General features: G+C 36.0%; 2 protein-coding genes and 2 non-coding genes across 11 annotated transcripts; 3 read left to right on the forward strand and 1 right to left on the reverse strand.

Moving 5' to 3' along the window:
* Positions 1 to 1,763: 1,763 nt before the first annotated feature.
* dcun1d4 (DCN1, defective in cullin neddylation 1, domain containing 4 (S. cerevisiae)) lies at positions 1,764 to 13,959 on the reverse strand. 6 transcript variants are annotated; one of them, XM_051138257.1, is made up of 11 exons: positions 13,868 to 13,959; positions 10,392 to 10,462; positions 9,637 to 9,676; positions 9,382 to 9,469; positions 8,894 to 8,982; positions 6,364 to 6,434; positions 6,184 to 6,275; positions 5,974 to 6,082; positions 5,012 to 5,116; positions 1,933 to 2,035; positions 1,764 to 1,822 (listed from the first exon to the last, which is right to left on the reverse strand). In XM_051138257.1, exons 1-11 carry the CDS (start codon positions 13,884 to 13,886, stop codon positions 1,767 to 1,769), a joined length of 843 nt encoding a protein of 280 aa, XP_050994214.1. In that variant the 5' UTR covers positions 13,887 to 13,959; the 3' UTR covers positions 1,764 to 1,766. The 6 variants fall into 6 exon arrangements, with proteins under 6 accessions (XP_050994214.1, XP_050994213.1, XP_050994215.1 ...); XM_051138256.1 differs by having other exon boundaries at positions 13,856 to 13,943; XM_051138258.1 differs by lacking the exon at positions 13,868 to 13,959 and adding an exon at positions 13,736 to 13,832.
* A 4,776-nt stretch (positions 13,960 to 18,735) lies between these two features.
* LOC127151871 (U5 spliceosomal RNA) lies at positions 18,736 to 18,849 on the forward strand. The gene has a single exon (XR_007824973.1). It is a non-coding gene; the product is annotated as a U5 spliceosomal RNA (small nuclear RNA).
* A 155-nt stretch (positions 18,850 to 19,004) lies between these two features.
* On the forward strand, positions 19,005 to 26,128 carry ociad2 (OCIA domain containing 2). Of its 3 annotated transcripts, none has more exons than XM_051138264.1 (8): positions 19,013 to 19,140; positions 21,440 to 21,708; positions 22,220 to 22,313; positions 23,205 to 23,258; positions 24,685 to 24,732; positions 24,854 to 25,001; positions 25,076 to 25,161; positions 25,507 to 26,128. In XM_051138264.1, the coding sequence occupies exons 1-7, from the start codon at positions 19,098 to 19,100 to the stop codon at positions 25,158 to 25,160; spliced, it is 741 nt and encodes a 246-aa protein (XP_050994221.1). In that variant the 5' UTR covers positions 19,013 to 19,097; the 3' UTR covers position 25,161; positions 25,507 to 26,128. The 3 variants fall into 3 exon arrangements, with proteins under 3 accessions (XP_050994222.1, XP_050994221.1, XP_050994220.1); XM_051138263.1 differs by having other exon boundaries at positions 19,026 to 19,140; positions 20,859 to 21,708; positions 25,507 to 26,062; XM_051138265.1 differs by lacking the exons at positions 24,685 to 24,732; positions 24,854 to 25,001; positions 25,076 to 25,161; positions 25,507 to 26,128 and adding an exon at positions 23,616 to 24,677 and having other exon boundaries at positions 19,005 to 19,140; positions 20,859 to 21,708.
* LOC127151882 (U5 spliceosomal RNA) lies at positions 19,891 to 20,006 on the forward strand. Its single transcript, XR_007824984.1, has one exon. It is a non-coding gene; the product is annotated as a U5 spliceosomal RNA (small nuclear RNA).
* Positions 26,129 to 26,152: the final 24 nt, after the last annotated feature.

A 26,152-nucleotide genomic window follows, 5' to 3' on the forward strand; every position in this document is an offset into this window, starting at 1 on the left:
AAAACCTTTTGCTACCCAAAATAAGCTTTAATAAAGATAAGATTGATTTTGTCTCTGTATTGTAATTCCTTATAAGACAAAAGTAAAATTAGTGCGTTTACATGAAATTGCAGATATACTGAAATGCCGCAGTCACTCATGTACATGGTAGTTTAGCACTTGGTGGAGATGGTGGAGAAGGCAATGCAGAGAAGAACATCTCAACAGATGAGGTTACAAGTGTGTTTAAGCTCTAAATACCATCACACAATCATGTTTTTCATAAAGCGTTAAGACTGCATGACCGCGGATACCCAAATTAAGCACAAAAGAGTCCACTTCTACAAATACCTGTACAAAAAAAGAAACGAGCGAAAAAAAAAAGTACAAAAAGAAAAAACCTCATTCATTCACGAAGACGGCTCTAACTGCAGAATGCATGCATGCATTTTTTTTTTCTTGTTCAGATGACAAGTTAGCTTCACGCCACAGCCATAGACAAAACTCAACAGTTTTACAAACATAACTAGAACGTTAAATAGTTGCTAGGCATTGGTCACTATGGGTTAAGGTGATCACATTTGACCACAAGATCTGTGGAAGAGGATGTGGCCAAAGGAGTGTCAGTGTTTAGGGCAGGATACCTGTTTTTATATTTTTGTGGCAATTCATCACAGAAATCAAAAGTGCACTTTAACAGCTTTCTCTCGTCGTCCCTCGTTTCCATTGCTTAGATCCATCTCCTGTCATTTTAACCATGACATGCACAGTATAGTTACACTGCTAAGGAATCAAATGATATTATAAATGCATTCCGCAGTCACTTTAACCTGCTCACACTCCTTTACAAGATTGCCATGCGAGCCAGGAAAAAGATACTGGGCTCTACGCTCATGATAAGTAGGCCCACTGTTCTTCATTGTTTTGAACAGTAAAACTGTTGATCTCATAATCAATATCAAGAAAGTAAGTGGTGAACGGGATACTGATACAACACCACTGGAAGTACTTATAGCAGAATGTCTATGACACTCTTGGATGTGGTGCACTTTAAATGGCAACCGAGTGCAGTGAGACTGGTAAAAATAAAACATATGGCAAAGGTCGCTTTGTATCTATGGTAACATGCTCCAACCGTCATCATCCTCCAACATTAAAACCATAGTAAACAGTGTTTGGACCACATCAGCAGAGCGACACTGTAAGCTATTTCCATTTTGAACCAGAAAGTAATAAGTCACTGACCTTCAGTAAAAAGCCAAGCAGGTTCTTCCTTGTTCCTTCCTTTCCAGGCCTAAATTACCTAAACTTCAGACAGTATGGGAGTTATTAACCAACCCTGCCTTGTGGAGAATCCAAATTAGTCCTCCTTATAAGAGCCTATTGAAACATTCACAGCAATATGAAACATCACAGTGGGGTGGGAAGGCGGCACCAAGACTGGCCGTGTGCTTACCCACAATGCATTGTGGGCTATGGGGGACATTAGGTGGAGTCGGTGAGGTGCTGTTTCTCCAACACACAACCACCAGTGACCCTCCTATGGCCCCGGCTAAAAGGGCGACATACAAACATGTGCATTGATAATTACATTCTAGGCAAACACTCACACACTCAAAAGCCCTCACCGCCAGGGGCCACCATCAGTCTGTCCCAAACACTTCAGTTTTGATTTGTACTTTGTTTTCTAGATGTTTGTTTCAAAGCCGTTTCTGTCGTCATTGTCATGGTGATTGTTGGCGATTAGTTTCTAGTTGGTGATGGTGGTAGGCGTAGGGAAGCTGTCGCTACGACATCTCTCTGTCTTTATACCACTCCACAAACTCGTCCAAAAGCACTGGCCCTGAGGAATGAGAAAAATTAGACAAATGACAAATCAGATGTATTTCTAGCTGCATCGTACAAAAGAATGATGGATGTCTATATTGTTGAAGTGTGAGTGCTTGTACTCACAGGCCCCGTCCTCATCGTAGTTACTGAGATCAAGGTTGATAGTCCTACTGAATTCTAGAACATTGCACCATTGATCTTTATTTATAACCTTATACTTCGATTGCTGTGGAAAAAAGGGGAAAAATTGTTAAAAAATATCACACACGTAAAATTTAAGACAATATCTAGGCCTACATATCTGTATAAACTACCAGTCAAATATTTGCACTCATTAAATTTGTTTCCCATACCTTTTGATTTAAAGATGTATGGTGGATTTAGATTTTTCAGGCAAACATAATATTGTGTCTATTTATGAATGTCTTAATGTTGAATTAAGTATTTTTAAAGGATGAGTTGAAAATGACTGGTATACGTGTAAACACTCTCAATAGGGTTAAAAACTACCTGATCTCATGATGAAAACGTACCTGTGGGAACTTTTTCGCAAGATGCGAAATACATATCAATAAGTACATATCACTGCTTTTTCCAACAGAATAAACAATAGAGGCGGTAAAAACAGCAAGCACTTGTAATCATTTTCGTACACGGTTATGAGAATAGCTCCATGTGTTTCGTTTTCCAGTGTTGTGCCGAATTCTGACCCCTGGGAGATTACTTGCAGAATTTAGCTCCAACCCTGACAAAAAAAAAAAACCTGCATGTAGCCTTAGTAATCCTGAAAACACTGATTAGCTGGTTCAGGTCTGTTTGATTAGTGTTGGCGCTAAACTCTGCAGGACAGCAGCACTCCAGAACCAACGTTGTCTATCCCTGGTTTAGTGTGGGAGGAGGGTTAGGATTAGGCAATCATGATGTAGCGATTTCAATGAGAGAGGGTAATAATTTAAGAGGGGGTCGAAAATGAGCACAACACCTGACGTAACAACCTTGTTTGGTAGCTTAGCCTGCACAGAATTGAACTTAGGATGCAGAATCCTTAGGAACGAATCCCATGAAAAACATAACTCACAATGAAAGATCTGAAAGATGACAGATTGAAAAACAAGCTAAAACTACCTGTTTTCGATTGTGTTTTCAGGTAAGTTTAGAGTTATAACACAACTCAACAGACATTTTAAGTCAGAACCACAGTGACACATACAAAACCAATGTCACATAAAACGTACCATATTTACATTCATCTGTTCCGAAAAAAAAAAAAAAAGAAACAAACACTCTTTACGCGCCACTCAGTGGACATTTCACATCGAATATGTCAGAAAAACATATTTCGCATCTTGAGAATAAGTTCCCACAGTTGGCTAAATGTCAAATATAAGCTCAAAGACAAGAAGCAAAATATATTAGTTTTACATTTTTGGTCTGTTTAAGTTTTATGTTACTTTTATGGAAGCACATTTCTGCCACCAAATTTTTTTTTTTTTTTTTTTAAAGGCTATTGCGACTTCTCACAAGTCTGACTTTTTTCTCACAACTGAATTCATGTCTCGCAATTCTGACTTTTTCTTACAATTGCGTTATACAAACCCACAATTCTTTTTTTGCTCAGAATTGTGATATAAACTCACAATTGCGAGTTATGAAGTTACATAAAGTTATATAAACTCGAAATGCGCGTTTATATCTCGCAATTCTGACCTTAGAACACCCAATTGAATAATAATTGTGAGATATAAACTCAAAATTCCGGGGGAAAAAAAATCTACATCACCGAGTCTGTGTTGCACGCGCAGAAAAAAGTGACAGCGCGTTGTTTGCGGTAAATATGAACAAGGATTGACACGAAAATGTCACAATTACACCATAAATGCACATAATTAAAGTCTAGTATGTTTCACAGTCAACACTAGCTGGGTTTTGCCTATGTTTAAAGGAAAGGAGCACTTTTAGATAAACAAGGCTAGATAAACAATAGATGGTACTTGTGAAGGTAGGAAAACAAAGTTCTTTATTAACAGCAGAATTGCTTGTAATAAAGATTTAAAAGCAAAGGCAGCAGAACTGTTTCTATCAGTGGTAAGTTTTTAATTTAGAATGTTTGTGATAAATGTAAGAAAAGTAGTTTAAAATGTTTACTATAATAATCTAGAAGTAAATGCAAAAGTAAAAAGGATTTAATAATGTGTTGGTTATATTTATTGCGTTTAAACAGGTCTATGAAAGATTACTGTACTGTGTAAAAAAAAAAAAAGGAATCACAATGCTGAAAAAGCTTTTTTAATTACAATGTTTGGATTTGAAATCAAAATAACGGATAAATGTGTTTGTGGAAATCAGGCTTGTGCTGCGTGTAAGATGTTGTGCAATAATTGCACAATTCTAAAAACAAAAATGCACTGCATGATCAAACATTTAGGTGAGAAATGTATATTTTTGAAAAATGTCTATAAAAAAAAAACAAAAAAAAAAAAAAACTCCCCTCTCACAAGAGCCAACTAAGACACAAATTCCCCCATTTTTTTTAAAAAAGGCCCTTATTAAGTGTTGGAGTAAAGATTGAAGTATCACTATAAATAATTCTACATGCTAAAAAGAAGGCTTTAAAAAGATCGGATCGGCAGATACTGCTTCCTGTGATCAGACTCAAAAATCCTGATCGGCGCACCCCTAATACAAAAAGTCAGAATTGCCTTTTTATCTCGCAAATCTGATTTTATTAGTCGCAATTGCGAGTATATATCAAGTCTTAATTATTATTTTTTTTATTCAGTTGCAGAAACAAGCTTTCATGCATTTTTTAGTAGGTATTATTCCACAGTATGTCATTTTAATGATTTTAAAGGGTTAAAAATTAAGTGAAATGTCACTAAAATGTTTTAAAACTGTATGACTTTCTGTCTTTTTGGTGAACATACAAAAAGTGTTTTTAGCTGTATTTATTTATTTATTTATTTATTTGTCCATACAATGGAAGTCATTGTTACCCAAAACTGTTCGGTTTCCAACGTTATTAAAGATATCTTCTTTTATGTTCCACAGAAGAATAACGTCATACCATTTTGAATTGACATGAGGGTGAGTAAATAATGACAAAATGTTCATTTTAGTAAAAATTAATAGTTCAAACATTTGACTGGTCATTTAAAAAAATAATTAAAGTGACACTGACAGACTGTAAAGATAAGATATTTACTTCTAGAAACTGGTTAAACACTGGAAACAATGGCCAGGTCTTCCCAAGCAGAAGTCCCAGCATGCACTTGGCAGTATTCAAGTCTAAACTCCTCTGATCCTTCTCCTGCAAAAGGGTGGAAGCACATGAAAGTTTAATACAAGTTCACAGTTCACATATCACAATATAAATACTTAGCTGGCAATTATGGTGGTGAGGTAACAATCTGTAAATTACCTATTATTACCAGGGTAATTATAACCAGGTTACTTTACTTCAGAAATTAGTGTACTGTGAACTGTATACACTAAGCAGTCTGAACTTGAACATATGATAATACAACCGCCTGAGGGCAGACATTATCATTTTTCTTACATCTTGACACCATAACAAAACTTCAATACTTCATGTTCTCTGTGCAAAAACAGATAATAAAACCTACAAATATCACTCTAACAGCCACAAAATATGTCATTACTGCACAAGAAAGGACTAAATGCTCTATTCAAGATGAGTCCAGACATGAACAATTCTGTTTCATCTAGACAGGATGAATGTCATGTTATCCATTCAAGGCTGCCACAAGCTATTTATTTGTACTCCTCCACTTTATTGGCCCTATCGAATGGCTCCAGTAAGAGCTTCACTCAGCAAAGCTCCAGTCGCTTTACAATTCATACCAAGGGAGTGAAAAAAAGAATCAACTATCTGGACAAGAGATACTTCTGCTGAGCAGACAAAGAGGTGAAACAACCCAAAATAGCACCATCTCTCAGCAGTCCCAAGCCCTTGTCTGCTGTAACTGAAGGACTGAGATGTGCCCAGCATGCAGGCAGGGAAAAAAAAACATGGGAAGGATCCAGATGCACAGCCACTGGCAAAACCAAATTTAGTGCTGAAGTATTAAAAGAAGACCAGAGGTTTTAAAGTGAATGATGATTAATGTTCATCAATCATCTGTCATAATGCACATACACACTCACCCTGGCAAAGTCGAAGGCATATCGGTAAATGAGCTTGAAACTGGTGGCATCGTTGAGGACAGACCTCAGGTAGTCTAAAGAGTTCCTGAGTTTTTCAGTAGAGTCACATCTGTGTATGACAGAAAAAGAGGAAAAGTGAAGGTTGGGATAGCAAGAAGTGTAGTAGAATGGTAGTAGATGCATTCAAAGTCCATGTTTGACCAAACTTACTGCAATGAGCCCATTCCCTTGAGCCACTCCTGTAAAGTGAAGTAACCCATACTCTGGGCATCAAGCTTCCAGGCCAATACCAGCATCACTACCTGCATACAAACATACATTAAAACATAAGATAAGACATTTTTTTAGAGTAAACTCCGAAGTCATATTAGATCAGTTTAGTTTTCTTACGTTCTCTGGCTCCACTCCTATGTCTTCACAGAATTTCTCCATGCCCTCCGGTCCAACAACATCGTCACACCCTATTTACAGGACAAATTCAGACACAACTGTTATATATACAGCGGCCCAAAAAGTATTTAGACACTTAAGCCACAATTAAAAATGTATAAATGTATTTGCATTACATTAAAACAATGCATTTATTTTAAAGAAATGCAGAACAAGCACAATTCAATTAAAACATTTCACAAAAATGCAGGTTTGTTAACTTTCAAAATATGAAGTAATAGGTATACTGTTTAAAATAAAAACAAAAAAGTCTTGGATGCTTTCTAGAAATCAAACTTTGTGGAACATGTTCATATATTAATGTGTTCCACTTTGAATTTAACAGAAACTGACTTTCACTAAAAAGAAATTTGGGACCATTTGGTTAAAAATGATTAAAAACATGAAGTTCTGGAAAAGGTTTTTTTTTTGGCAGTTGCCACTTGGTTCAATATTTTAATTTTAATTTTATGCAATAAAATTCTGAAATTTTTAAGTGTGACTTGAAGGCATAGTTCACCCAAAAATTAAAATTCTGTCATTAATTACTCACCCTCATGTCGTTCTAAGACCTTTGTTTATCTTCAGAACACAAATCAAAGTATTTTTTATGAAATCTGAGAGCTTTCTGACCCTGCACAGACAGCAACGCAACTACCACATTCAAGGCCCAGAAAGGTAGTAAGGCCTACGGGTGGGAGGGGAGAGAAAAAAAAAAAAAAAAAAAAAAAAGAGCAGCTAGACATGTGCGCATTGCTTGACAGTGTGTACTTCCACCTCCTGTGTTTTACTTTAGATATGCTTTCATTAATGCGGTTTGGAATGCAGTACTATTGGATGCACGAAATTCACGCACTGACGGACTTTCACGTGCGCTTTGTGTTTGCTGTCCCGAAGATCGATTGAGGCTAAATGTACTTGCATTTTCAAATACTTTTATACGAAATTGATGTTCACACAGTCAGTTATGTTTCCAGAGCAGGACAAAATATCTGATATATCGAAATAGATCTGAAATAGATCTGTGCATTAGTGTGAATACAGTTTGTTAAAGCTGCCACTGCTTATGATCTCATCAGTAATAATCAAAAAGCAATAATGCTGAGGAAAAAAAAAAAAAATTGTCTGAAAACTTTCAATACTTAAAGAACACTTATTTTAAATAAGTGATTGTTTTAAAAAGTAACATGTTTATATAATAAAAATTATATAATAAAAAAAGTTTGCACAAAATAAATGATATAAAATTTATATGAAAATGTAGCCATGTGCAGTAATATTGAAAACTGAAAATGTGATGCATAGTGATATTGAGTTAATGAAAATTGATTGATTAGATAATGAAAATTGTAACTGAATTGAATCATGCAACCAGTGAAGATTCCCACCCCTACTTTTAAGATGGCAGTCCTGACACACAGAGTTCCAACTATAAACAAAAAACAAAGAAACTGTAATTTTGGTTAAAATGTGAGGTTGTAAATATGTATTTGCACAGCAGAAGAATTAATTGGGGGAAAAAAAAAATGTAGATCAAGAATCGTTTTGGAATCGGATCGTGACTTCCAGAATCGGAATCGAATTGTGAAGTGCCTGAAGATTCCCACCCCTAGTAAGGACATCAGTAAAATAGTCCATGTGACATCCGTGGTTCAACCTGAATTTTATGAAGCTACAGGAATACTTTCTGTGCACAAAGAAAAGCTGACGCAAGAGTCAGCGTTCTGATGTAGAACCCGGATGTGCTGTGCCTCTTTTACAAGCAGAGGAAGACATACACTGTACATAAAACAGTCTTCGTAAACATGTCTGAAGATTTCGACAGAGAGGATGACTTGCAATTTTTGGCCAGCCTTACTTATTTGAGCCAGAATATACAGACGACGCTCTATGTTAGAACACCGGTTCCTGCATCTCGATACTGTGCATCAAAGACTGACACGTAAGAGAAGAAATTGTTGAATAAAGTCGGTATTCTTGTTTTCTTTGCATACAAAGTATTCTCGTACCTTCATAAATGTAAGGTTGAACCACTGATGTCACATGGACTATTTTAATTCAAATCCTTACTACCTTTCTGGGCCTTGAACGTGTCAGTTGCATTTCATCAAAAATATCTTATTTTGTGTTCTGAAGATGAACGAAGGTCTTAGGTGTGTGGAACAAAATAAGGATGAGTAATTAATGACAACATTTTCATTTTTGAATGAACGATCTCTTTATGTTTCCAAATATGTTAGTATATACTTAGTTATTCTATTTATATCTTAATCTGAAAAGTGTCTGAATCCACAAAGATGGTATTCTGAATCAGAAAAAAAAATCTAGCCTAAATTTTAGACATTGTCAAGTCAAATTATATCACCTTACCAGATTTTCATGTGATTATACTGTTTTAAAGACCTTACCAATGAAATCAAAAAGAAATACATTTGCAACAGTTCACTGTATTATGACAAACTCAATACGTCTTAAAATTTTGCCCACATACCTGCATATTCGTAAAACCATTCTAGACATCTCTTGCTAGAAAAAGCTTCGGCTTCCTGGATTTGCAATGTCTCCTGTTTTCTGTAAACACTGAAATGAACAGACAAGGACTAAGCGGAGGCTATTTAAATACACATTAACACACACTTGTATACACATTAAAGCACGAACGTGCTACATCTGATACAAACAAGAAGAGACACATGCTCTGAGGGCAGAAATCCACCCACACAAAACAGATCTGATGGTACAATTAAGAGTTGACATTATTATGAACAACATTCAGCTCCTTTTGTGCAAAAATATAGAACTTCTAAGTGATATGATTTGACAGATAACCAGTATAGTTGTTAATTAAAAAGTTGGGTAGATGGATGAGCGTGTATGTGTGAGCAAATTAGAGGAAGGTCAACAGACAGATGGAATAGACAGAGATGAAAGACTGGAGATAAGGATGGGTGAACGGACAGGTGAATGATTTGAGCATACTTATCCTGCCGGCTCTTCTTAGCAGACAGGTCATCTCCAGCAGTGGGTCTCCTCTTTTTCCTGGGGGGCATGGCTCTGGAGCAGCAGGCTGGAAAAGAGAGTCAGACACAACAGTCATTCCCTCCCTCAAACCAGGGCTATTTCCACATTTAATTTGTTTCAGACAGCCTGCAAACACAAAAGAGCCCTTAAAGCGTTAACTTTAGCTTTATGTAGAAAAGGAACAGCATGCAAGGTCAGATGTGAGGTCACTACCTGTACCGTGAGTCTCCGGACTGACGTCTTCTGTCAGGTTCTACGATGAGAAAGAAACACCCACATTTTACACCCACAGTCACTCCATCTCCCTTACTCAAACAACATTCTGCAGCAGATTAGCACAGCACCATAAAAAACAAGTAAGCATGTGTATGTGTGAGATGTAGGTGGCTGATCATCTTATTTGCCTGTAACCTTTACAGATGCTGTCTGTGCTCTTCTCAGGGAAGAGAGTTCTGGAAATAAGCTAACGTAGAGCACAATTCTAGTTGAATCAGGGTTATGAGGACAGTTATTCAAGTAAATTACTTAATCAAAGGTTAATTTGTAGTATGCAATAATGCTGTTGAGTGTCCTAACCTCACATATAGCCCAACACTCCATCCCACAATGCTAATCTAGCAAGACAAGCAACGCTGGCCAGCACAGCACTGTCAGCTTTTGCATGAATCTCAATGTAAGAACAACAACTGTCCTAAAGCCAGTGAATAGAGGGTTTATGGCCTGATCTAATAATATCTAATAATATTCACACAATGACATTAGCTGTCATCACGTTTGCTAAATTTTGCATGCAGTGTATATATATATATATATATATATATATATATATTACTGTACTATACATGAAAATGTGCATAAATCCCATCTGCACAAATGCTTTTGGTTTAAATTATTTTAAGATATGAATGTTAAATCTGGCAATAAAGCTGATGAGCATTTAAGTGCATGCAAACAGAGTCCATATTTACCAGCCTGTGCAGGGTGTGGTAGATCTTGTGGATACTGGCCAGTGTGGACAAATGAGAGTTCAGCTGGAAATCTGTGAGGGACATATAAAAATAAACATCTGTTACTCCTGGCAGTTATGTAGTGTACAAGCATCTGGGCCGTACATGGGTTTCTGTGTGTTGTTTGTTGTGGTGTGTATATATGTTCACACAGTGTCTTCAGTATAATGTTGAAATTACTGAAAATATGCTCCAGACAGCCTGTAAAGTGAAGGAAATATGAGATGCCATGTAAGATGTTGAAGTGTTTCTAATAGGCTAATGCATACAGTATGCATCCTACTGCTCTTATGTGTCTTTATTATAAATATAACCGACTACCAACAGCCGCCTTGTCACAATTCTGTATTGTTAAAGGCGGTATATAAATAAAGGTGACTTGACTTGACTTACCAACACTGTCATCCATAATCTTTATATTATGGTTTCATCAAGACAGTAAATGCTAGTGTGGAGCTCATATTTCTCTAGCATGTTAAAGGAGAAGTCCACTTCCAGAACAAAAATTTACAGATAATGTACTCACCCACTTGTCATCCAATATGTTTATGTCTTTCTTTCTTCAGTCGTAAAGAAATTACGTTTTTTGAGGGAAACATTTCAGGATTTTTCTCCATATAATGGACTGATATAATGCCCCGATTTTGAACTTCCAAAATGCAGTTTAAATGTGGCTTCAAACGATCCCAAATGCGGTTGTAAACGATCCTAACTGAGGAAGAAGGGTCTTATCTAGGGAAACAATTGGTTATTTTCATTAAAAAAATACAATTTAAATACTTTTTAACCTCAAACGCTCGTCTTGCTCTCCCTGAACTCTGTGTATTCTGGTTCAAGACAGTTCGGGTATGTCAAAAAACTCCAAACGTATTTTCTCCCTCAACTTCAAAAATCATTTTAAAATCATCCTACATCATTGCAGAAGTACTGACCCAGTCTTTGCAAAGTGAACATGCAAAGATCAACCAAAAAAAAAAAAAAAAAAAAAAAAAAAAGGTAAAACAGTAATATGGGACGATTTTGAAGTTGAAGGAGAACATGAAATGGGAGTTTTTCGACATACCCTAACTGTCATGAACCGGAACAAAAACAGTGCAGGGAGAGTGAGACAAGATGAGCATTTGACATTAAAAAGTATATAAATTTTATTATTTTTATGAAAATAACCAATCGTTTCGCTACATAAGACCCTTCTTCCTCTGCTGGGATCATACCGCATTTGGGATCGTTTGAAGCCGCATTTAAACTGCATTTTGGAAGTTCACACTCGGGACATTATAGAAGTTCACTATATGGAAAAAATCCTGAAATGTTTTCATTTAACAAAACTATTTCCTTACGAGTAAAGAAAGAAAGACATGAAAATCTTGGATGACAAGGGGGTGAGTACATTAGCTGTCAATTTCTGTTCTGGAAGTGGACCTCTCCTTTAATGCATCTTGAAAAAAATTGTGAAAGCAAGATTTGGGATTAGTTATGAGAGTAAATATGCACAGAAACCCTTACGAGGCTATACTTAACTTCAGTTGGACAAAAAGTACACAGCAATATTCCAGAAACATGTAACCAAACACATCAAAAGATGCACAAATTCATTGTGTGATGAAATTGAATTGTTTTGGAAGTCAGTCAGTAATGCCAATTGCCTTTTTGTCTTAAATTTAACTTTAGATCCACAGTTTTTCATTCAGAGTATTCCTCAAGATAATACAGTATAGCCTAAATATCAAAAAACAATATTCAGATATTAATAGATGTGCATTGAGAAAGGTCAATTGCATCTTTTTAAAGCTCCACTATACCTCTGTGTCTAAGAATTGCAGTGCAATGGGAAAAAATAATATTCTACAGTGTATGGATCTTATTATCATTTGTTATAATGAAATTGGTAACATTACAAGGTGGATCAGACACCAATGTGTATAGTAATCCATACTGAACTGTAAATGCTTACTGGTTATATTTAACATTTCCTCATTAACTTTTTTGACGCTTCGATGTTTGTTTTCAAACAATATGAATGATTAATTATTTTAGCCATTATTTAGACATTATTAGCCTGTTTTTGATTCAGTCGAAATAGGAAAACCCAAGTATATTCAATTTTTTAAAGAATAAAACACGCGTTGGCGCATAAAAACTAGATTAGTAGTATTATGCATTTGTAGAGAAATTAAAGACCAACATAGGGATGTGAAAATGACACACGCATATGATTCATTTTGCACACATTATAAACTTCCACGTTCTCGTTATTCAGATCTAGAAAATTACGTCTCAGTGCAGGCCTTTCTATACAAGCGTTGTGCGACTAGACAAGCCCTTGAAACCACATTAAATTCAGAGTTGATGAAAGATACGCAGTTTAAACAGTCCGGTATCTAATCCGGGACATTATTAAAGCAAACTCGACATTAAATGACACTATTTGTAAACGTGTGACGCAGTTGTCAGGAATGTCAGTGGATATGAAATACCCCAAACATGCAAGAAACCGTATTACCCGAATTCACAGCAACACATTTCAAACATTTACATCTCCACAATGACTGCAGTTGAAAATAAGATTTTCTGCCACATAGTTCACATACGAGTGTATACACGCACAACTTGCAACGACTTTACAAAGTATCTGGAGAGTCTGTGGACTTCTGGGGAATGTAGTCTAATGACAAACAACGCCTGTGTTTGCCAATGAAACGGTTCGGCTGAATAAACCACATTTCCCAGAATTCCTCAAATCATAATTTCAATCGGTACTCTCCCCAACTGATGAATGCGACCCAAATGCTGCAAAAAAGATTTTCTATCTTTGATCGAAGACGTTTTTTTCACAACGATATGCAGTTGGTCTTTCAAAGGGACGTACAGTAATGCGCCAGATCATACTCGACGTGTTTGCAAGCACTAATTTTTACACAACTGCGTCACAATTTTCACCCCCTGTCATTTTTCCGCAGTTTTCTCGAAAAAACCGACCCGTTTAGCTCTGAAAAACAATCTTTCACTTGCTCTTCGGCAGCTTTGCATTGCTCACCCGAGTTGTGAGGAGATGGATCCCTTAAGGTTATTTGGGTATTAAAGGTAATTAGTGTACAAGTGTATTGTGTAAATAGGATCAGATACCTTGCTCGGATTGCTGTATATACTCAAGCAAAGAAGGCTAAAATGCAGCGTTATTCCTTGCAAGGTCGTTGTCGCTTGCAAGCGCCCAAGACATCGGAGTAAAAACACAAAGAGAGCAGCTAGCAAGCTCAGAGTCAATCTGATGATTTGAATGCTCGGGTAACGGCTACTTTACTCACAAAATGCGTCAATACAGCGAATCATACATCTTAAAAGAAGTCACGGCGACTTGTCAGGGTGCAGCAAGTTCGCAATTGCCATCACATGTCGACAGAATACGAATAGCAGTGAAAACGTACTATTGTACTTACTTGACGCATCTGAGTGCATTTTTATGAAACACACAACTGTATTTGTGTGAGTCTGCAGACCGGCCAGTGGGCGGGACACGTCAATATTATACATGCCCACAAATGATTTAGGTGGACGAAATTTTCAGTCACCACGCCCACTCATGTCAATGATTCGTCGAGAGGAATGTCAAGTACTATGCGCAAGTAACCCTGTGTACATCCCGCCTCTAAACCGACGTGATTGGCTAAAGCGCTTGCATGGCCCCTCCTCTCGACGCACACGATTGGCTGAGAACTATGTCTACACCCATCAGTTACGATAGTTTCCTCGTGCATAGCAGAAAGCCAGCCCACGATGATACGCTATTGGCTCAGCTGTGCACCAACACAGAGCCCACTTGGGTTAACAAAACAATGGTGAGAGAATACAGTGAAAAACATTACTGAACGGGGCTGCTTTTGCTAGTTTCTGCGCTACTGTCATCCAAACATTTATATGAAAAGTTGCGAAAGTCAACTTAAAACATAACCACAATTATGTTAGTCATTGTGATTAAATGGGGTTGTTCACACCCGAACATCATCATCGTTCATTTTCTAAATCTAATGTTGTTTAAAACCAGTATTTTTCTGTTGACCGTAAAAGAAGATGCTCTATAGTCACTCTATTTCCAATGTGTTCATTGGCAATAGATAATATAAGGGCAAATGGTGAATCATTTTGTCTATAGCATCTTCATTTGTGCATACTAATGCAGGGTATTTCAGTAAAACATATCCCATGCATAGTGTTACATGGTCAAAATCTCAACACTGACATTGCTGTTAAAGCTAATATTTAATATTCTAAACAGAATTTTGTGTAGGATTGACTATGCTCCTCAAGGCAGTTCTTTCTTCAAACCATTATTTATCCTACATTTACTAGTGTTCACCATGCATCAGTTATGCAGTTTGGAATGCAATAAAGATCTTAAACATCTGTTTCTCTATATAACAACATTTTTTTCGTACTATTTCCCCTTTCACATGGTTCAAATCAGCTGTGGGTCTATAATTTTTTTTTTTTTTTTTTTTTTTTTTTTTTTTATATACCGCCTTTAACAATACAGAATTGTGACAAGGCGGCCGTACAGTATTAAATAGGAAATAGTACATCAACAATGCAAAAGGCAACAGTAAACGCTCAATTTTCAGGTAAAGGTAGTTAATCAAATACAACAAAATAAAATACAATATTGTGTGAAGATAAAGTGAAGATAAAGTGTCCCCAACTAAGCAAGCCAGAGGCGACAGCGGCAAGGAACCAAAACTCCATCGGTGACAAATGGAGAAAAAAAACCTTGGGAGAAACCAGGCTCAGTCGGCGTTGCCATGAAAGCTGAGTGTGAATTTATGCACTGCATGTTAATATATTATTTTAGAACAATTTAATATTACTGAATCACCCCCAGATATCCTAATATTAGGTGCCTTCATGAACAAAATAGACATTTAATATATATTTTTATATATTTGGGCCAATCTACAGAATTAGCCAAAATTCAGAGTTGGAAACATCTTGGAAAAAAACGTGTCTTTTTGCAAAAAAATTGTATGTATTTAAATTGTGTAATATCCAAAATACACATAATTCTCATATTGTATTTTCAGAAAGTTTTGGAATATTTTTCCTTTCCCTAAATATGTCACTACCAAAACACAGTACTAATTTAATTAGTAGGGTTATATTGGCCTATTAAGATTTTGCTTACATCTACATTGTAAATATATATTTTTTGCTGTGTTAATCAATAACAATTTAAATTTTAACAATATTTCAAGTGTAATTTATGAGATTTGTTGTATTTTGAATCAATATTTTTTAACTTGCATACTAAAACACTACTAAAACATACTAAAATACAAACAACAACAACAATACAATGCATAACTGTACTAAAATGTAGTTTATTTCCCCCAGATAAATGATTAGGTGTTTCCTTTTGTCACTACCAATTTTAGATACTTTTGAACCTAGCTTAAAGATTTTAATCAGCACATGCTAGCACAGTTATGAACAGTGATACACATATAAAAAGTAAATGTTATGGAATAACTCCCAAAAAGTGTGCTTAATTGCAGAAAAATTGCAGAGGAATATTTCCTGATCATAAATGTAGGGGGCTAAAATCTCTCTTAAAGTCTTAGCCAATGGACTGAAACATTGAAACACTGTTTCGGCAGTGACATGAAAACTACTGGAGACTTCTGTCATAATTTACAAAGAATAATTTACAAAGAAAAAAATCTTTTTTTTTTAACTTCACTTTTTAAAAGAATAATAAAAAAAACTTTAAAAAAATTATTTCAATATTATTTTCATAAGTTTAGGGTTTGTGACAGCCACCTCCCATTTGAACGTACCCAATAAATTATGATTATATAAATATTAAGCTTACTGATATTTTAAATATTATGGTGGGTTTCAATAAATTCTTGAAGTATCTTAGTAAATATTTACAATTTGAATACTTACATTCTTTTTAAATGTGTTTTTTGGCTGTGGGACATCAGTTTGCACCAATTCTGTAGAATGGCCCATATACTGGTTTAATAAAAAAAGAATGATATTCTATTAAATTAGATTTTTACTAGAGGCTTGCCCATTGAGCATCATGTCTTGGGCAGTTTTGAGGTTAACCACTATCAAATAAGCTTCTGAGAAAATATGGCATTCTTGTAGCCTACTTTAGTAGAGTTATACTATTACATACATTTAGCATTTCTAATAAAAAATACAAAATGTAAATTCCTCAAATAGAATTATGTATCTGTCTCATGCAAACCCAGCTGTCTATCGGCGCCCCCTAGCACAGATAGCTCAACGTCCCCTTGCACTCTTGCAAAGAGAACCTTTCTGTAAACTGTACTTAAAAGAAATATTTTTCTTAGTGTGAAGAACATTTTAATAATATGACAAATCTTTTTCACTATAAAGCATCTTTTGTGCAGTGTGCAGTGGTTTCTATGGGTGTCAAAAGCTCTTCGTGGTACCATAGACCTCAGGGTAGACACCATATTTAATTGTACACAGATGAAACCAAGGCTGCGAGTCTTTACAATGTGCTGTATAAAGGTCATAGATCACATGCAATTTCCACAACTTTCAAAGCTGTTTTATTATTGTCTAGTGAAAATCTGTTGGAAAGATGTTAACAATCAGTATGTTGTTAAGCAACAGTACAGTTAACTGAACACTGGCTGTATTTCCATCCTTGAGCCAGCATTTCCAGCCTCGTGTTCATTCCTAAACCTACAAACTATGGATTTGTGATGTGTTTATTATATTTAAATCTATAATAACATGATATGTCAGTATGTAGATTTGGTCAAAGTTCTCTCCGCGGATCTGAAAGAAATAGAAAGGGCTCGAGCTGTCCACGTTTGCTGTGGTTATATTTTCTAGTGAAGCAGGTGGAAACTATTTTCCTTGCTGATTACTAAAACGTTTGAAATCCCTGTACAAGTGGAAGACGGGGAAAAATATTCGTTTCCCAATCTTATGTTTTGACTACTTTTGGGGGGAATCCGTAATTAGGGGTTAATCATTCAAGCCACGCTCTATTGATGGAAGTCTTGCAGTGAGATGTGAACCACATCGCTGTGAGGATGTGGTGCAGAGTTTCATTAAATTTAAATGGTGAGGTTAGAAGATTCACACCAACAGTCATGTTGATTGCTTGTATGTTTCTCTTACCTCATACATTCTCTTTCTTTTTGTTTTCTACACTGTGTTGGTTTTCAACAAAGGTTTTCAAAAGTTTTCAAAGACAACGTATCTGTAAGCAGTTTGATGTAATTAGCTTTAATGTGTTAACTATCATCATGGTGGGTCTTTTCTGATTGTAGTAATTTATCATAACAGTCTCATTTCACCGATGTTGTGCGAAAGACGACTCTAGTATCTTGCGTTTTCGCTCCAGAAAGCTAGCTGTCCATTTTTGTTCTGTGGGTTGGGTTATTCGTGATTCAGTGTAGCACAGGGGTGCCCAACCCTGTTCCTGGAGATCTACCTTCCTGCAGAGTTTAGTTCCAACCCTGATCAAACACACCTGTCTGTAATTATCAAGTGCTCCTTCAGATCCTAATTAGTTGGTCCAGTTGTGTTTGTTTAGGGTTGGAGCTGAACTCTGCAGGAAGGTAGATCTCCAGGAACAGGGTTGAGCACCCCTGGTGTAGCAGCTTAATAGGCCTACATGATATGACCACTAGGTGTCGCTACATAACTCACTGAGAGGACCTGCGTGTAGGAGCACGTTTGATTTGTATTTATTTATTTAAAATTACATATACTAAAGCTCTAACATACATTTTTGATTATTTTTAAAATGATATATAAGACCACTAACCCCAGTTCAGTTATCTCGAATTTACTGGAAAATAGAGGAATATGCAAAATATACCTTTGTAAATACCACGTGAATACAAATGCACGTAAAGCAGAGGGCGCAAGTAGTCATTAGCTTGCGTCGTTATTACAGCTCTATGAAAATAAAAATATTTGCCTACGCATGGTTCTTTTGTTAACCACAGAAAACAAAAACGGGGAGTGACCACAGGGGGGGAAAGTGTAAAGGGGCGTTTAAAGAGAGTCACGTGTCTAATGTAGGCACACCGTTTGAACTCCCAGGATGCATTGCAGGCTCAACTTTAAATTGTTAGTATCATTTTTAGTGCTTTATGCGCTTATATGCATCTTAAATAGCAATTATTGTAGATGTATTTGTTTATTATACTGCATTGATTTAGTTGGTGTTGTTTGTAATGGTCGCTACGTCATTACCGTCATTGATGTTTGTGTTTCCTCTACTCTCATACTGAACCCGGAGTGATGTTAGAGTCATACACTCATGTTTCACCTCAGATCGTATAAATCTTTCGCCTTTTACTAAAGATTTCCGTGGGGAGGAACACAATGAGTATAAATTAATTTTTTGATGCCCTGCTTTGGCGGGGCTTTCTGTGTGGTTAATGAAAGAACTTACATCACTGTGGAGTATCAGAAGTATGTATATAAAATGACATTTATGAACTCCACATCAGGTGGTTGTGTTCGAATATTTATTATATAGTTTCAGGAAGGCTGACGTGTGTGTTCGACTTGCTTATTTGTGACGTAAAGTGATTACGGTTTTTTCGTGTTGGTTGCGGCTTCGCAGCTGCGAAATTTCAGATTCGTGTCTCCGGTAATCCGGTAACCACATCCATGGTTACTAGCCTGTTACATCACCTGCTTTCAGCTCTAATCGGTATGTGTAGAGGACTATAGTGCTTTTAAAGGGTCACCGTTTATGTGTAAGATAATGCTGGTTTGTCAGTTTTATTTTTGTTTTCCTCATGCACACAGTAAATTTTAATACAACTATTTTATAACCCAGGTGAAAAACAAGCGCACTTCCATAAAGTGCTATATTCACACATACATTAATATGCTAAAGATTATTCCTTAGTTACTTCTAAAGATAATTTTAACATGTAAGTGTACTCAAATGTGCTAGTCTGGGACATCATGAATATACTAAAATGTGTTTGTAACATACTATCTCTGTTTTTAAAAAAATGTATTTACCACTTGAACTCATATTTCATACACTAGTTGGTTTTTAAGATTATCTTAAGAAGTAAAATTGTTAGTATATTAACTACAAAATAAGTGCTTTATAGAAGTGCGCTTTTTCGCCTGGGAAAGTATGTATGTTTCAGTACAGTAAACCCTGAACGGAGTAGATGAGTCACGTGACCTGATGAGCGCCCTAGATGTAGGCATATATATTTGTACGGTTGTAAAACAAATGCAGTACAAAGTACTGCAAAGTACAACATTTTTGCTGTAATGTGGTGGTCGTATCTACAAATCAGTCGCGTTTCGATTTGATTAAGCTTCAACGCTGAATGTTTTGACTTTAAGTTTGTTTGAAGTCATTTTGTAGTAGCTACCCGTTTTTGAGATTCATGTTTCCGGTAAAATGTATCAGGTTCGTGAGGTGGTTTTAAATGTTACACTCATGTTTCGTCTCAAAGCGTATAATTTTTTCGTTTTTTACTAAAAATTTCTGTGGGTTGGATCAGAATGAGTAAAAATCAATTTTTTGATGATTTGCTAAAAAGCAGAGCTGGTTTCTCTGTTAAACGTTATGTTTTTGAAAGCACGTGCAGTTTTAACACTGTATTTGTACATCGTACGTGCGGTTGTAACCCTGGTTTTGTACGTCGTTACGTTCGTATGTAGTTTTTCTTAATAGTGGTGCTTGTAACACATTTTGATGTGTTGTTTACAAGTTTGTTGCAGATCACTAAAAATTTCGTGGGGAGAATCAAAAAATCAACGATTTTTGGCGTTAAGAGAAAGGAATGATAATTAAAATCAATGTCTTGAGACATTGTGGTAGCTATATCTAAATCTATACTGGTTTATAACTCACTGTCATTTCACATTTGAATGAAGCAGGCAAGAAATACAAATATGTTACGTTTTCATTATAAAAAGACATGTTATGCTTTACCTACCATGGGCCAATGTAATTGTTTGCCTGTATTTGTATTTTTTACAAACAAAATGTATTCATTGCCATGGGTTATTAATGAAGCAGATGTAAAAAGAAACACTCTGTGGCCATATAAAAATAATGAAACAATGATTTTAAAAATTAATTTCTATTAAAATTGACATACATGGTTTCCACAAGTCAGAGCATGTAGTTTTAACAGACACGATGTGTCTCAACATTTAAAGACCTCAGAATGAGTGTTTTTTTTCCTCCCTGCTCTGCAGATTCAAGTACAGCATATAGATATAAAATAGACATTTGTTGGCATGAAAGCTATTCTTAAATCTGAGCGGATGCACTCTTATTTATCTGGAAGTCTATTGATGTTTTCTCTTTCTTCTCTTTTTTTTTCTTTCTGCTGCTGCTGTATGATCTAAAAAAACCAAACGTCTTCAAAATGTCTTTCTTGGATTGGTCAGACCCTCGACTGCTAAAGTTGAAAAGATAATATAGGAGCATAACCTATAACCTATTCTTCGAGATGTATGAAAATGAGTGATGCAGAGTGCTTTAAAGCAGTATGAATGTAGCCAAGGGTGCATCTAACTATGATAATATTGTCTGATAAAGAATTATCTGAGCAGACAGTGAATGTTGGACAGAGGTGAGCTCGCTGACACAAATATGTGTCAAAACAGGAAATCGGCACACTTCAAACACCTTAACTCAAATGACATTCAAAGGGAATTTTGACACTGGTAAAACAGAAGTTACATCAAAAACATAATTTTCTGTGTGAAAAATTGTCTCAAAGAAGCCTTTTTTTCTCAGTGTTTATCTGCATGCTTCTATTTTATTTTAAACGTCTTTTAAGCATGGTGTGTAGTATGTCTTATCAGTGCTTTTACAACAGATATGGGTGAAGGGTTCAAATCATTATGTCCACATATTTTTCAAAACTATTCATATCTTATAAACAGAATTCTAACTAAAACACTAAATCCAGTGATTGTTATATACATTCAAATAGCACAGTGTTCACGTGTGTGTAATTTGCAAGGTAATCATGACGTTGGATTTGGGTTGAAAATACAGGACATCACAGCACCTCCCACAATGGGAGGTGTCTGTACAAAGTTATTGAAAGAGAGGAGGAGCTGTGAGGCCAAAAGAAAACAGCAAAAAGAGTGTAGTAGTAGAAGAAGCAGCATAGCAGACAAACAGAAAAGAGAGGAACACATGAATGAAAAAGACATGAGTACAGAAGAAAATCAGAGTGTGGGAGGAGAAGGAGTGGTGGACACAAAACCTGGTCAGTCTGGGTGGAAGGTAAGAGAGTGCTGAGAGGTTTGTTTTTCTTTTAGAAACACTGCAGTTAAAAATTCATGTGCTTATAGTAATGACTACAAAGATATTTAACATTAATGTGGGCATTCTTAGAGTGTTCTTTGTGTAAAATTCAATAAGTAGCTTGTAAAACTTACATTTAGTATTTGAATGTTTGTTCAGACCAACGATTATGTGGTTGATAGCATGTAGACTGATAGTAACCAGATGTTCACCTTACTTCCTGTTACATCAGGCCTGCATTTACTGTATGGCCACCATGTTTACACAGAGCCAGAAAGCTTTAAATTAAGTTGTGTAGATTTCAGACGCATTTAGAAATGTGTTCGAAAGTACAGAATATGCTTTGAAACCAGCCATCAGGTTTCAAAGTACCACGTGATGGTTGTTTAACATTGGGAAGTAGCTTGATGAATGGAGGCTTCCTGTAATCGTTACAAGGATCTCCATTAAGAGAGGAATTTACTTTTCTCTGACCTGTTTGTTGTTACAGCAATTCCAGTGCCCCATAGCTGATCCACGCTTTCCTAGGGAAGATATAAAGGCGATATGGAAAGAGTGTCAGAATGAGAGCTTCTGGTATCGAGGTAAAGAAACGGAGACATGCTACTGTACTAATTTACTATCCATTAAAGTTCGACAGAAGAAAAAAAGTGTGAATAAAAATGACATTTTTCATTTTTGGGTGAACTATCACTTTAATGCAAACAGACCATTAAGTTAAGAGTTAACCCATTTATTGGATATGTATTACAAAGGATTCACAAGAAAATAATATTTCAGCCTTTTTACTTTAAGATTTCATGTTTAGGCTAATTGTTTCTTAGAAATTGCTAGTAAATTTTAGAAAAAAATACAGAGTAAAAATTGTTTTTATATCAATTTTTTTTTTCCATGTGTCTGAACGATCTTCAGGTCTTCTTTTGTAAAACAGACTTGACATGCGTGTACATGTTTTTTTTTCAAGAATGGATTTCCAAAAAAAGGTCTAATTCAGTGCTTATGTTTTGACATGGCTGGAATTTGGTTTTACCCTAGCACTGTTTGTGCTGGGTGAAGGATAAGCCTCAGTTTAAGTCTCCCAGTTGTTTAGCACTGACAGTGGTCTGTAAGCCAGCTGTCTGTTGTGACCAAATATTCAGAATTGGAAGGTAAAATTAAGATGTAAAATATCCATCATCAATGAACTTACAAGCATCACTTTAACCGTCCAGCCCCTCTGGAGTATAGTGGGAATAACTTCTACCTTAGAATAATTTCTAAAGCCCAGGAAGTCATATTTGAAATGCTGAAATGTCCTCAGATTGCTTCTTGTCTTGCATCTCTGATTGAGAATTTATGTATTTACACTTTGCGTTGACTTCTGGATCTGAATTTACCAAATGAACCATTTGGTAATTAGATGTTGAATGTTTAGATCTAGATTTGGAATCATAATGTGTTGCTTTTTAGTCTCTAACCTTTTAATGTCTCCACAGCTCTTCCACTCTCTGCCGGCAGCATGGCTGTGACTGGTAGCCTCATATACAGCGGTAAGATTCAGCCTACAAATAATGTAAACAAGCATTCATTTCCCTCAGCTGTTGATTTGAGCTATAAGTTCAGGAGTAGTTTGGGCAGCTTGGTTTCAGATACTGAAAGAGGCAAGACTGTAATATTGTCATATATTGTATAACAATGCATATTATAGTTAACAAATCTGAAACAATAAAAAAAAAATGTTACCTAAACAAATTTTTTTTTGTTATTATAGTTAACTGAAATCAGTTGGCCATTTTGGTAGTACTGAATGTAAACAATGCCACTGAACCTAAGGAAACTCTGATTATTGCTGCTGAAAATGGTAAATTACTGTCATGTTTTGGCCTGTATTAATCGGTCGGACCAAGAAAATCATTTGGAGTACTACAGACTGCCAAAAGTTATAACAAATCAAGAAGAAGAGTGCAAAAAAAAAACTGTCTGTGGAACAAAAGGTGCTTGTGGTTGGCCAAACTGAACCAGGATTTCCAGAGCAAGAATCTTCACAACATTCAAGTTCGTTCTTATAATTTCCTGGTCAGGTAGGTGAAATATTAGGCTAAAATCTTAATTAATACTGCTCATATGTATCTTTATTACCTATTAACTTTAGTTTGTCAAAATATCGTGCCCTTCTCTATATGATTTAGCAGCTATATATCTCTATATGATTATTTTCGTGGTTTAGACAGCGTAAATTAGCAGATAAACGTATCCAGTAGTACATTACCGGTACAATCCTTGCTGTTGTTTACATCTGAGTATCTCCAACATGGCCGTGCATCCAGATAACTGACCAAATAGTGACGTAAGTGCAAACCCTATGTGTGCCCAGTCCACCAAAGCGTTTTTTGGCAATTCATTTTTAATAATATTACTGAATATAAAAATGTAGTAACAAGTAATATTAAGTTCTCCATTGCTGTTCCATCGTTGCATGAAGTAGGGTATTTTTCCCGCCGCTCCTCCACTGATTGGATGGCTGGGTAAAAAGTGACTGTGACAAGCGCTGTGTTTTACACTGAACAGTTGAGAAAAAAAAATTGTAAAATATAATGAGGGTTCGTTCAAACCAAGTGTCATCAGTTTAACAAAAAGAACACAGAACCTTTTATGCACATTTACACATTTCTTTTGTACCTTCCTAAATTTGAAAATACGAACATTTAATTAGTTCGAAAGTTCGTAAAAGCGGCTTTACGAACGATTTAGACAAAAATTAGTTCTGCTCGTGTTTCATGAATTAAGGCCCAATTTGTTTTTGCTTGAGCCAGACGATTCAAAAGACGTGATAGGGTAAGGTCTGTTTAGCGCATGTTTCATAGAAAAACAATGGGAAAGCAGTGAAGCGGAAGGCAAAAATGCGTTCTGTGTGAAAGGTCTCTTTTTTGGATTGACTGTATTGAAAAGTATAAACCAGTTTGCATTTTTTAACAGGTGTCTGGAAAAAGTCCAAGCGATTTGGGTATTTCCCTAAACTGATTTGTAAGTCTCTTTTGAATAATAGTTCTCCACCTCATATTATCATGCATGTTTTTACTGTACATCACTGTACTTGGCGATATCCAGTTGGAATACAAACCCATCACTCCCCTTTCCTCTGCAGTGGCGGGTATTTTGGGTTATGCAGTAGGCAAAGCTTCCTATATCGGCACCTGCACAGAGAGGCTCAACAATAAACTGGGACCAGAGTTTGCCAAAGGGTTTTTTGGTCCTCCTGGATTTGGACCTGGTGGCTGTAAACCTGGACATAAGTAAGAAGAATAATGAAGATTGGTCATGTCATGAGTTTTTTGCAGTATGTTTGTTCACGTTTTCCTTTATACAGACACTGCACCCACGTGTGTGAAAAGTGCAAGCAAGAAGAAGCACAAGCCGCATCAACGGCACCTAATGCACCCACTCAGAGCTGAGGTAAAGAATCACAACACACCCATATACCTAAACACAAAAGATCCATATCTGTCAACACCTTCACACTTCACCACACCCACCAGCCACTATTTATTTACATTCTAAGGCTCACCAAACACCCCTTATCTGCTGGTGTTTAAAGGGATAGTTCAGCCAAAAATGAATGCTGGCATTAATTACTCACCCTCATGCTGTTCCAAACATGTAAGACCTATGTTCATCTTCGGAACACAAACTAAGATATTTTGGATGAAATCCGAGAGCTTTCAGATTTTTCATTTTTGGGTGAACAGTCCCTACAATACTATGTAATCAATGCTAAATCTATTCGTTTTTCTGTTGCAGTCTCCAGGATCCACAAGACATCACTCATTATCCCATGTCATTTTTTTTAAATAAAAATAAATGAATTCAAACAGAAATATTTAACTTTCTATGGAAAATAATGCAGCTAAAATATTCTTGAGTGGACCTTAAAACTGACTAACCAGCAGGGGGCGCCAAGACACTACGAGATACTGCAGCTATGTGGACAAATTAGGCAACCTGTGTGCACAATTATTGAAATAAGCTATAGGTGTGTAAAACAAAATAATATTTTATAGCACTAAGAGATGTAGTGTTTAAGGTGGTTTTGAGGGAATAATGTAACAATAAGAAATATATTCTGTTGTAGAGTGTCAAATCTGGCATAAATGAATCCACCTCATAAGAATTAGTGTGATGCTCTTTTTAAGTTATTATAATGTTATGTTCCCCCTCAGCTTTTATTTTGCACATAATGGTGAGAAGGGAGTGGAGGTTTATGTTGAATTTTATGACAGTAAGCTGCCTTTATTGGAGTTGAATCATAATATTGCACTGCAAAATGAAATCATGTAGACCTGAAACTATTAAAAAAACTTCTACAAAAAAAAAATGCTTTTACTTTCACAAAACATCAGTGTGCAGTGCATGAATTACAGTGGTCACAGGCTTTATTTGAAATGTT

Source organism: Labeo rohita, chromosome 20 (genome assembly GCF_022985175.1).
Source record: "Labeo rohita strain BAU-BD-2019 chromosome 20, IGBB_LRoh.1.0, whole genome shotgun sequence".
Taxonomy (NCBI): Eukaryota; Metazoa; Chordata; class Actinopteri; order Cypriniformes; family Cyprinidae; genus Labeo; species Labeo rohita.

Bases quoted from the DNA above. Each gene is read 5' to 3' on its own strand.
- dcun1d4 (XM_051138256.1), bottom strand. From the start codon at position 13,886: ATGCACTCAGATGCGTCAAGTAAGTACAATA. The intron at 9,677-10,391 runs GTAAATATGGAC...TTCTCATCGTAG, and splicing joins ACCACACCCTGCACAGGCTG to AACCTGACAGAAGACGTCAG. The intron at 6,276-6,363 runs GTAAGAAAACTA...GTTTGTATGCAG, and splicing joins TAGGAGTGGAGCCAGAGAAC to GTAGTGATGCTGGTATTGGC.
- ociad2 (XM_051138263.1), top strand. From the start codon at position 21,295: ATGGGTGAAGGGTTCAAATCATTATGTCCACATATTTTTCAAAACTAT. The intron at 21,709-22,219 runs GTAAGAGAGTGC...TTGTTGTTACAG, and splicing joins CTGGTCAGTCTGGGTGGAAG to CAATTCCAGTGCCCCATAGC. The intron at 24,733-24,853 runs GTAAGTCTCTTT...TTTCCTCTGCAG, and splicing joins GTATTTCCCTAAACTGATTT to TGGCGGGTATTTTGGGTTAT.